At 40.1% G+C, this 12602-nt stretch overlaps 1 protein-coding gene across 2 annotated transcripts in view; it reads left to right on the top strand.

The window, feature by feature from the left end:
- MGAT5B (alpha-1,6-mannosylglycoprotein 6-beta-N-acetylglucosaminyltransferase B) overlaps positions 1-10169 on the top strand; it is a 256643-nt gene extending 246474 nt beyond the window's left edge. Inside the window, exons 16-17 of one of the 2 annotated variants that reach the window (XM_026667540.2) lie at positions 4366-4637; positions 9609-10169. In XM_026667540.2, coding sequence (XP_026523325.2) covers positions 4366-4637; positions 9609-9807 — 471 coding nt within the window. In that variant the 3' untranslated portion in view covers positions 9808-10169. The remainder of the gene's footprint in view (positions 1-4365; positions 4638-9608) is intronic. The other variant, XM_087955715.1, reaches the window with a different exon arrangement.
- The last annotated feature ends 2433 nt before the right edge of the window (positions 10170-12602 follow it).

Here is a 12602-nt window from a genome sequence, read left to right as displayed (position 1 = left end):
ATATATATATATATATATATATATATATATATATATATATATATATATATATATATATATAATATGTTATGTCTCACCTATACAAACAAAGTAATAAGTCCAAATTTCCAACAAATAAGCAGGCAAGTCCGGTAATTACAGGGTTAAAATCCTTAAGCCGACAACATTCTTGGCAGTCTCACGCAAGCTGTCTGCCAAGTCCGATAAGGAAGCAGGAACATAAATCACAAGCTGTCACCACACACAGGATAATTCTGAAGCTTCTCTCACTAAATAACACGTTGTCCCGAACAAGAACCCAGAGCTAACACACCCACTTTTATTCCCTGTGGGGCGTGTCAGTCCCTCATCTCATTCTCTGATTCGTCCTTTCTTTCTGCGTTGCATCTCACGCTTTTGCCTGCGTCTTTGCCTTGCATCAAACCAACATTCCTCAGTCAGAGGCTCTGATACGCCCTCCTGGTTATCTGCTGACACCTGAGGCACAACCCGGGAGGAAGGTCTTGCCGAAGAGGAAAGTCCTGGGGAGGAAGGCAATTCCAAATCCTCTAACAAAGCAGGCTCAAACCTCAGAGCCAAATCCTCCTCTTCCTCATTGTCCAAGTCTGTGTCCTCTAACAGAGCAGGCTCAAACCTCCAAGTCACAATATATATATATATATATATATATATATATATATATATATATATATATATATATATATATATATATATATATATATATATATATATATATATATGTGTGTGTGTGTGTGTGTGTGTGTGTGTGTTATGTCTCCCCTTTAATTTCAGGTGAGCAAAACAAAATTCAGCCATTTCAGAATTAACTCAAATCAAAAACAACCCCCACAAGAGAACGGCTGAAGTAATTCCAAAACACAGCAATAAATCCACACTCTGTCCGGCAATCCTGGCGTGGCAGTAATTCACAAGCCTCAGAGAGTTTGCTGCATGTCTTCACTCCCATTTAGTCACTTTGCTTCTGGCGAATTCCACCAGCCCAGCCGTGTCCTTTTATTCACTTATGGAGCGTGTTAATTTCCCTAATTAGTTACTGGCTCGACGCCTCCTTCCTAATTGAGATTGGCGTCTCAGCCTCCTTCTATTTTTGACGTCACGCCATACGTTCTCCAAGTTGTCATCTCCACTGGAAAACTCTTGCATGCCTTCCTTGTTAGCCATTCTCGGCTGCTGCTCAGATAAAGAACCAGAGGAGGTCGAAGGTCCTGACAACTCCAATAAATCAGGTTTATCTCCTTGTTAAATCCATCTCCTCATCCTGGCTACTATCCAAGTCACTAAGCAATGCCGGCTCATATTTTGCTGCCATATCCTCATCGCTCGAACTCATATCTGCCACAGGTTCCAAACCCGGAGTCACAACATATATGTATGTATGTATGTATGTATGTATGTATGTATGTATGTATGTATGTATGTATGTATGTTGTGGCCCCGATTCCCGATCCTATGCTGTCAGAGGAAGAAGACCTGGAAGATGAGGAGGAACTGGGAATGCCTTCCTCCCCAGGACCTTCCTCTCTGGCAATGCCTTCCTCCCTGATAGTGCCTCAGGTTTCATCAGACAACCGAGAGGAACAGCCTGAGATTAATCAGGAGGAAGGCATATCGGAGCAGCCCCTGACAGGGAGTAAAGAGGAAGAGTGTTGGCTTGATCCTAAGCAGTGTCGTAGGGAGAAACATGAGCAGCAACGTAGGAGGCATGGGAAGGTCAGAGAGTGAGCTGAGTCATTGAGCCACACCCCACAGGGGATAAAAGTGGGTGTGTTTTCGGCTGGAACTTTGTACGGGACAAAGTTTAATTTTACTTCAGATTTTCTTCGTGAATGATTTTTGTAGACTGCCTTGTAATTTTCTGTGAGTAGATTTTTATTTGTTATCAGTTCGGACTTGGCAGGCAGAGGGTGTTGGAATGCCAAGGATATTATCAGTTCCAAAGAATTAACTCTGTGAAGTCCGAGCCAGCTTGCCTGCCTGTGTTTGTGTGAGTTTGTATTCTTTCATCTTTTGGGAAAGAAGAAAAGTGAGACAGAACATATATATGTAAATAAAGCACACATTCCATTCCAATTCAATTCTATCATTAATATTCATTAAAATCTTAACATCTTTAGCATTTCTTTTCAATTAAATATCATACTTCCTTAGGAACACTTATAAACTTTCCATAGTTAATTCTTTTTTTCCCATATTTCTCACTTATATTTTTATAAATCATTACTAATAATTAAAATGTTCCCATTTAATTCTCTCAATCACTTTAATTCATTTATTTATTAACAAACATTCCACTTCATTACAGTAAATATTTTATCCATCATTTTAATCATATTTTCTAAAATTATTTATGTTTGTAATATAACAATGCTATCTTATGCACCTTTGCAGAATCCCTTTTGCAATTAAATTTTCACCCATTATCTCTAAACAAGCTTATGATTACAATCCTTATATCTTTTCCCTGTTTCTCCATTTCTTGTTTCTGTCTTTTACAACTTCTTTTCCTTGCCTTCTTCCCCCTTTTCTTCTCCCTCCCCTTTTTACCCCCTCATCTCTCTACTTCTAACTCTCTCATCTGTAATCCTCTCTTCTGTTGCTTTCTAATATACTTATCTTTCAAATTGTTCTTCTTCTTTTTGGTTGTTTTTTCTAGTCTTAAACCTTTCACTCTCTTTCCCCTTTTCTTTTTCCCCCCACTTAAAATTATTTGATCGTTAAAGATGGCTTCTTCTTTGTCCCAATCTTCTTGTTCTGCAAGCGTTTCTTGTTGTTTCTCATAGTTCCAGATCTCCATTTCTAAGAATTTAAATACGAAGCCAAAAGAACCTCTCCCTTCTTGTGCATCTTCTTTCCATTTTTAAATTCCATTTTCAGTTCTTCTAAGAGTGATACCATTTTAAAGACTTTTAAACAACCACCCGGTTAATTTTAGTCATCTAAATGCAAAAACCAAAAATCACCAAGTAATCCAAATAATCCAAGGCTGTTTCTTCTTGCTTCTTTTTTCCACTTTCTCTTCCTGGGGTTCTATTATTTTGTTACCAAGTTTCAGTTAAAATGAATCTTGTTAAAATTTCAGTGTAAGTTCCTTTTAGTTACAGTTCCATTCCTTAGTTCCAGGCAGTCTCCTCCATTTTTCCAGATCCTGCCCTTTTATTCTTTTTTTCCCCTCCTTTCCTGCTTTTAAAAACTTTTAAATATCCAGAAAACTTTATTATCCCTTTGACTTTTATTTTCAGCTTAGATGCCTATTAATGTCAAAGTGGATTTTTTTCAATTTCTTGCTTAAGTCTTTTAGCTGTCAGTATAAGGAAGGGAAGAAAAAAAACCTACTCCTTTCCCTTCTCTCTCTCCTTCACAGCTTCAAAATCTTCTTTGGGAACAATGTTATTAAATTTAAATTCCAGGGTACCTTACGTTGTTGCTTTTTCGATTTAACCCAGTCAGCCAAAACTTTCTCTTCTTATCTTCCTCCTGCACATTCTTTTCCGGTTCAGTTCTTCTTTGAGGTGGCCATTTCTGACCACCGCTGCAACCGCCTTTGGGAAAGGGAGTAATGGCCAGCTGGGGAAGAGAGATGCGGCTCTCCTCGACCCTTCTGGCAGTCTCCCCCTTCTTCACCACCTCTACGGGGTGGCTTAGCCCCGAAACCAGCCGGCTTGGGGTACTCTGATGGCGAGTACAGATCGAAACTGCACATGATCGCGGATTTTGGTCTGTTGCCGAAGAGACTCAAACCAGAAGTCGCCAAGCTTACTATTTTCTTATTTTGCATCTCTGAACAGCAATGCATTAATAGTAAGTATGCATTCAATTTTGGAGAAAAATAGATTGTATTTAATTTGTACAATATAGAGGTTGTGTCAGCCTCTATTCATGTAGAATACATTGTAACATGCAATCGAATGAGGGAGACTACACTTTCCCATGCAGCTGCATAGTAGTTACTCTTATTAGGCCAGTTCAAGATCAGAAACCAATGTGTAAGCTTATATGTACCTCCAGAATTTTGCACCTGGCAAGTTGATAACCAAAAAGGGGTGGGTGAGAAAAGAAAGTGATATTAAAACTATGGCATCTGAATTAAGTTGCAGTCTTAAGAAACTATTGGGGGCATGTTTGATATTCAGATTTGTCCTTGGTATAATCTGGCATCTTCTGGATGCATTGGGGTTACAGTTTCCAGGATTCTCAGGCAATATGCTGGCTAGTAATTGTGGGAGTTATAACTCTGGAAAGTTCCAGATTAGAGAAATTCATATCAGGTGACATATTTGCAGCACTGTCTTTTGAAATGTCTTTGTAACAAATGTTTTTTTTTTTTTATCCCCCCCAATCGGATAGGATTTTTGTGCTACTGCTGCTCTACCAGACAAGCCCAGCAGTCCAACTATGCAAAGCTCTCTCAGTCCTTTCATCCTGCAACCCAATTCAACTGCTCTGGTATGGTCTCATAATGTGAGCAGCAGCCATCTTCCAGCTTGGCCCCCAGTCAAATCCCTGCAGGTGTGGCTATCTGAGACTGGCCAAGCATGCACCAGAACTTGTCAGCAGCACAATTTAGTCTGTGAGCCTGAGTTTTTCAAGTTCCTGAACAAAAAGGAAGTGTTCCAGCAGTAAGTTTATTTATTTATTTATTTTTGTCAGTTGCTCACAAGATAATAGGTATAAGTAAAACATCGTTATGAATACATGGATACATATAAGAAAAATAAAAGAAATAAAAGAAACAATAGAACAGGAACGGTAGGCATGTTGGCGTGCTTATACACCCTTCCCTTATTCTCCCAACCAAAGACGTTCCCCTTCTTCTTTATGGAACTTTAAAGATGTAAAATTCCAATCCAGGCTTTGGAAGCTGATTTGGGAGAAGCAGTAGAGGACACCTTATTACCTTTATCTATACTGATGCTGAGTTTTGACATTTAGGCAAGACTATATTAAAAATTAATGTCTTGTATCCGAGATGGAGTCTTATGGCAAATTTGAAGAGGGTGGCATGTTAAGCTTTTTACAGTTTCAGATTACTGTTTCAAAATTTGCACTTTAATGCCTGAGTCTGAAATTTGCAGATGGCTTTATTTCATAGGAAGATGTAGAAATTTTGTTGGGGAGGAGGATGGAGGAGGGGAACCTGTTGAATATGAATCAAATGTTAATATTTTAATTACTCTGCCATATTTAATTGATAATGCCAAGAAAGAAATATTACACAAAGTTTTATGCCATCTTTCTCCAACCTTTCCCTCTTAGATCTATTGAAATGACCAATCCCAGAATTCTGTAGCTATCAATATTGATTGTCTCAAAATATCTAGGGAGCTTGGGGGAAGGCTCAGTAGGAGGTATCAGTCCCTGTTTCAGGAATAAGGAGTCCCTAATCTTTGAAATATGGCAGAACTACAATTCTTAGCATCTCTCAGTGTTGGAAATGCTTATTGATGCTGTTAGTAACTGCAGTTCAGCTACAGTTGGAAAACAATGTTTCTCCATATCTGCCCTAATTCAAAAGCTGTTTTGCTCTCTTGGCCCAATTAGCTTAAGGATAGGCAGGAGTTAGCAATAGCAGTAGCACTTAGTCAGCTTCACAGTGTTTTACAGCCCTCTCTAAGTGGTTTACAGAGTCAGCATATTGCCTCCAAAAATCTGGGTCCTCATTTTACCCACCTTGGAAGGATGGAAGGCTGAGTCAACCTTGAGCAGGGGAGGATCGAACTGCTGGCAGTCAGCAGAATTAGCCTGCAATACTGCATTCTAACCACTGCACCATCACAGCTCTTAACTCTTAAAATTAGTCTTGAATTAATGTGTACATTTTTCAGTGATTTGTATATTTTTGCTGCCAAATCAACAAAATGAAGTCCCTTTCACAAATTAAACTAATGTCATGAAAAATTATTGTGGTAGCCAGGAATAAGTTTTCTATGGGAAAACCATAAGTTCTGTTCAGTTCTGGTACTCCAAATATAGCACTCTGGCTTCAACAACAGCTTAAAGACATCCAGGGCTGGGCTCCTACCAGTTCACTCCGGTTTGTGTGAACTGGATGTTAATTTTACATGTGGTTTGCCAAACCTGTAGTTGCAACGACTGGCTAGCCCCACCCACTCCACCCCACTCCTCTCAGGAGTCTCCACGCAGCTCATTTTGTATCCCAGGTAAATGCAAGGCCTGCCTGGGGGCTCGGGGAGGGTGAAAAATGGGTCTCCCAGAGGCTCTGTAAGGCCAGAAACAGGCTGGTTTCTGGCCTCCAGAGAGCCTCCGGAGCCCCGGGAGGCCATTTTTGGCCTCCCAGAGGCTCGAGAAAAGTCTCTGGAGCCTGGGGAGGGTGAAAACAGCCCGCCCCCATGGTGCAGGAGGCTGACTAGGCCACGCCTATCATGGCCATGGCCATCCAGCAACCGGGCAGAGAACCGGTTGCTAAATTTTTTGAAGCCCACCCCTGAAGATATCATATCCCCTCGTTCTATTTTAGAGCCATGTGCGTCTACTTCTAGCTGCACCTGACTCAGTTTATAGCCAGTAGAATGCAGAGTAGATCTCACAAGCCTCTCTCACAGACCAGAGACTGTAGCTGTTTATTTCCTGTTTTAAAATGGTTCCCCCTCCCCGCTGCAAATGTCTCCCTGACATTTGTTTAGTGTCCTTTGCACACAGTGCAAAAGACAAAAAAAATATTTGGACAGACTTTCCAGTTGTATTGAGCATGAATAGCTTTATGCAGCTGAAAGATGTTGGGTTTTGAGGCACCATTATTCTCTTCTCATCTCCTTCCCTTTTTATCCCCCTGTCTATGAGCATGCATTTGGAACACACAGGCACTGACATTTTAACAGAACATAAATCTGCCACCCAGCTCCATACATAGCTCTGGACAATTAAAATGGGTGCATTATCATTTTTGTCACGGCGGCCAAGCAGGCAATTTGAGTCCGAGTGACATTTTTATATGATAAATAAGAGCCAGAGCTGAGATTCGACTTGCTAAGCTGCTTTAGCTTCTTAAAATTCAACCATTTTAGAGAAATTGCTAGTTCAGAATCACTAGTTCAAATCATAGTTTATTAAAGAGATGGCAGGCCATTTACTGAGAAGGCGAGGCAAAGCTGGAGCAGAAGCTGCAACATGGGACCTTTCAGGTAGTCTGAACTTCAGTTCCCATCAACCCTTGTCAGCCAAGTCAATGACAAACAGTTGTGGAAGTTGTAGTTTATAAAGAACCGGATGGCTCCAAATTGTCAGTAAGGATATATTTTGGGTAACTTTCAGTGAAGTCCAGAGATAAAAACTCCTAGTGTTACTATTAGAGATTCAGTGGTGATGAGAGGTTAAGATATTGGACTAGAATAGATAGACTCAGCTTCAGCTTCTGGACCAGCCTCAGCCAAAAAAACTCATTGGAGGACTTTGGATCAGTTTCCCTCCCTCTGTTAGGCTGTAGCTGTAAGGAAAAATAAGAGGAGGGAAATGACTGTATGCTGCCTGAAGCTCCTCAATGGAAGATGAGTTATAAATATAATAAATCCATAGTATATTGATGGCTTTTTCAAAACCTTGCTCTCCTTGTACCAACATTCATCCCCTTCTACTTATCATTAATTTGATGCTAATAGTATCGCCAGCTGCAGTCATCTGCTATGTTATGGATTCCCAGTGTTCTGACCCAGCCTTCACAAGCAATGAGAAACCATTTACTCATGAGTAAAACAAGCCTCTTTTTTAAAACAGGGCAGGAACAGTCTTTATTCATGTTGGATAGACAAAACCAAAAATAATTAGTCACAAATGAGAATCTTTTCCCCTTATGAAACAGGGCACAGTCTCTGTTCACATAGAACTCAAAATAAAAAAAGTCCTTCAATGATTAAGCCAAGCAGAAACATTCCCTGTTCACCCCGGCTGAGGGAAATTCACAACCTATTATTTCCCAGCAGAGAGACTCAGTTGGCATCTCAAATACAGAGTAATTAGTCCTGACAAACCTGGTTCTGGCAAAAGAATCCAACTTGATTGATGTACACTAGAAAATGAACAGTTGTCTATGATAACAGGACACTCCCAAACCCCTACTATTTATTTCCTAGCCAGGGAAAGAGCTGACTAGAGTCTACAACTTCTTTTCCCTGAGAACCAGCTTATTGCCTTCCATTGCTCTCCTCTCCTCTCCTCTCCTCTCCTCTCCTCTCCTCTCCTCTCCTCTCTACACATATGCGCATCTAGGATGGGCCCCGTCTGTTCCTTCTCCTCACTCAACTCAGGCCCTAAAAACAGCTGCCTCTCCACCTGGGATTGGATAGAAGGCCCCGGCTCTGCATCTGATTCTGCTTCCTCATCAGAGCCTTTCAAAGGCTCTGAAGCTGGCCCAGGCTCTCCTTCCCCCTCCTCCTCATCTAACTCTGTTGTTAGCTCTGCTGGCAGCCAATGGGCCACAACATCGGGAGTGTCCCCAGGAATCAGGAAGAAGGAAAAAATGGGTGCTTATTTTTTAAAAAAATAATTCTGAAAGGATCATTATGATTACGATTAGGAAGAACATGGATCAGGAATCTGTGTCTAAAAGATGTTCTGACTCAGAGAGATAGAATGAATGGAAATGTTTATTTTGAAAATCAATTACTATTTTGAAAAGCACCTACTATGAAGTAAAATACAAATTCTGGGGAACACTCATTGCATTGGCCTCTTTATGGTTGCTGGTATTATCTACAGTATCACATATTAGTTTAACCTAGATTTTCTCAACAAATGCTTTTCTGATATGTCAGGCAATAGTGCCAATGATTTCCCTCAAGAATGCTAGGCAGACTGATGGAAGTAGAAGCCCAGCACATCTAGAGGGACTCACCATTGGAGGAGTGTGGATTAAGCATCTATAAATTAGATCAAGAACAGGTTTGCTGCCAGTTTGGAAATTTATGTGTCATTTCATTATTGGTTAGCCATGAGATGGTCTACAAAGAGATCGAGAGAGAACTGGACATATTAAAGTGAATTTTGTCAAAGAACAAGAAACATTCAAGAAAAAAATAACAAAAACAATGATGCTATGTACTTCCTGGGAGATGTTTCACCAGTTTAGAAGAGAGTTTGACTCCATGAAACTCTTCTGTTCTTAATTATCCTCACTGAAATTAAAAGTAGGTCTTTTATGTAACTCTTTTCTGTGCTGGGCTAAGAGCAGTTTGGTTGTGCATATGTGTAAATATCAGTGACACCAACTGTAAAAACAGAGAGGGACTCACTGTTCAAATGAAATCCCAGCAGAGGTTTTTTTTTTTTTTTTTTTAATCCATCCAATTGTGGGTTTACCAACAACATTCAACTTGACCCTCAGGAGATATCTACAAGCATAAGATTATAACCCCCTTAAGGCAATACGCATCACACAGATATGCTCACCAAAGAGAGCATATCTGTATGTTCTCGTCCTCTGTGCTTTAAATTGCATTGCATTAATAACCCTGTGTTTATTGCTGGGTAAAGTGTTAAATGGTCCTTAATACTGCTTCCATGGAGATGACATCTCAAGAGCCCTGCTAATATCTACCCTCACAAAGTTCTTACTGAGTCTTTCCTTCACTTTCTAGGCTCAACATTGTTTGTGACAGCACAGAGTCTGAGATGAATCACCTTTATCCAGCTGTGGCTGAAAATGTCCAGGAATGCTACCTTCAGAAGGATCATCTGTTATTCAGCTGTGCCGGATGCAATACCAAGTACCAGCGTCTCTGCCCATGCCGTGATTACCAGAAGGGACAGGTGGCACTCTGCAGGGACTGTTTGTGAGGCAAGTGTGTGGCAACATATCACATGCACTGAGTGACTTGTTTTTCATAAACTCTTCTGCAATAGTCAAGAAGGATCTGGAATTCAAGACAATTCCAAGAAGGAACTTATTTCTGAAGACTTGCAAAAATGCTTGGATGCCAATGATGTTGGTTTTGCCATTCAAGGATGAATAACTCTTTTAATGTTCCTTTACAACTCTTCTACCACACCCAAAATCATTTGGCACCCCTGAAGGAACTTAGAAGAACAAGCTGAATATTTTTCAGAAAGCAAAACACCTCTTTAGGCTCTCATCTTCCTGAAACATTATTTTTTATGAGGAAAATAAGTTCAGATTAAAGCAGGAAAGTCATGAAATAGTATGTGTTTGTGTGTGTGTGTGCTTTTTTTTATTTTTTTCAAAGTGGCATGTCTTCAAAATGCTTGATTATCTCTTTGGAAAGAACAAATCTTAGTAGGCGTGCAGACTAAGCAATGGAGTATTTATATCCCCCAGTGGTGTTGCTTTGAATTACATCTATCACAATCTCTGACAATTGGTCATGCTATCTCAGGTTTATGAAAGCTGCAATCCCAAACTTCTGGCTATTGCCTAACCCTGCGATAAAAGATGACATGGGATGAAAAGGAAAAGAATAAGAAAGTACTTGCTAAGAGACGTAGTGCAGCATATTATTCATTTTCATAGCTTTGTCTGAAATGGTGTAGGGTTTCCTGCCTAAGCAGGGAGTTGGACTAGAAGACCTCCAAGGTCCCTTCCAACTCTTCCCTTCCCTTCTTTACCCAACTGATACATTCCAAATGTGTTCAGGTATAATCCTGACCACATTTTCACCTGAAACTATTGTGAGGCCACTGTAAGTAGGAGCAGATCTGAAATGCATCAGGTTAGGGGAACGTTAAAACTACTGTATCTCATGCAATGCTGTTGTACTCAGCTTACAATCATTCGTTTAGCAACTGTCCTCAACTTCGACTGTCCGAACTTACAGTGGCACTGAAACAAATGACTTACAACCAGTGTTTGTACTACAGTCAAGTGATCAACATTTGCATGCTTGGAAACTGGCATGTATTTAGGATAGCCGCAGCATCCCAGGTTCAGGGGGTCACTACTTGCCACCTTCCCAGCTGACTTCTGACAAGCAAAGTCAATAGGGGAAATGGATTCACTTAAGGACCACGTGAGTCGCTTAACAATTGCAGCAATTCACTTAACAACTGTGGCAAAAAGGTCACAAAAACCAGGCATGACTTGTATAACAACCATTTAGCGGTGGAAATTCTGGCCCCCATTGTCATAAATCACTGATTACTCGTACCATGGAGTCATTACTGCAATTAGAAAAAGGCAAAAAAGTGATAGGATATTGGAAGCTGCCTTATCCTAAGTAAAGCAACTAATGCATTAAGCTCAGGAGTATGTTTATTCATTTAATATGACCTCTGAGTGGTTTTCTACTGCAAGGCAGACCTCTGGAGCAGACTTGTGCCTATCAGGATTTGATATCTGCCACTGGAAGTTGAAAAAGCTGATAATGGCATTATTGGTCTAGGGATGGGCCCTCAATATTTTCCTCACTGTCATTCTGAGTGAGACAGATTTTGCATTTCTTCATTGTGGGGGTGGCAGGTGGGATTTGTTTGATTTGTACTTCAGTATAAAGGTTACCTGTTCATTCTTCCAATACCTGCAAATAAAATGGAACAGAGTTACAGTCCACAATCAGTGCCAGTAATGTGTGCCTATCAGTCAGTATTGCCTTTTTGAATTGCAAACTGCATTGCAACATTCCAGGCACGTAGCATTAGGTGCTTAATATTAAAGATTGCAAAAACGTGATATAATAAGACAGTCAGCAATAGAGAAAAGTGGTTTTACGGAAAAGTACACACCAACATGCAGCTGTGTGTGTCATGAAAAAGCCCATACAAAATGTATGAGAAGGAAGGCACATAAAGTGTGTATGAAACCTCAGGTGGCTTTGCAGGAGGAAAAAAAAAAGAGAGAATAGATCGAAGGAATTTATAGTGGAAAAATGAAAACATGAGTGAATTTTCTAGGTTCAACCATCTTTTGCTTTCAAGCCTGACAGGTATGGTGGTCATTGTGTTCAACTTACAGACTGAGGCCTCTTGGTTTCAAAATGACCAGGGATTTTATCATTAATTACATTCATGTGCCATTCATTCTTAGAGATAGTAGGTAAGTAAACCTTTATGGTGTTTTTTGACCAACATGGGAAGGGCGGGAGGGAGGGCAATTAAAGATATCAAAGAAACGTAGCTGGGACAATATTTTTTTACTCTACTCTTGTAGAAGCAACATTACATAATGGGTGATGGTGGTTTTATAGTCTGTTATACATAAAAGGAATGCATGATGTCACCACTCTTCAAACATACCATGAATCTTATACTGTAATTGAACAACACAGCCAGCAAGAACTTGCTACCATAAAGTGCCAGGATTTCCTATAGACAAGTTCCCATTTTCTTCTACTGTTAAGTGGTTGTGCATGGAGTTCCGAGGCAAAATTTCTATAAGATTTTTAGACAGAAAAATAAACAAACAAATAAACAAACAAACAAACCAACAAATAAATGTGCTCAAATCTCCAGGCTGGGTTAGAAGCAAAGAAAATTTCAAAAATGTTCCTTTTCTGTGTAAGGGAACCTTTCTCTTTTTTCTTACTATTTATTCATATTCGTGTACTTAAATATATGGGGCAGTTTGGGCCACAATATAGGCCTATGTGCCCCCTCTGAAATCTTTCTGTGTAAATTCTCTG

Source organism: Notechis scutatus, chromosome 2, assembly GCF_049901735.1.
Source record: "Notechis scutatus isolate UNSWTSFEM ecotype Mainland chromosome 2, rNotScu1.2, whole genome shotgun sequence".
Classification (NCBI taxonomy): domain Eukaryota; kingdom Metazoa; phylum Chordata; class Lepidosauria; order Squamata; family Elapidae; genus Notechis; species Notechis scutatus.
The sequence above is the reverse complement of the archived record's forward strand: the minus strand, read 5'-3'. Positions and strand labels throughout refer to the sequence as shown.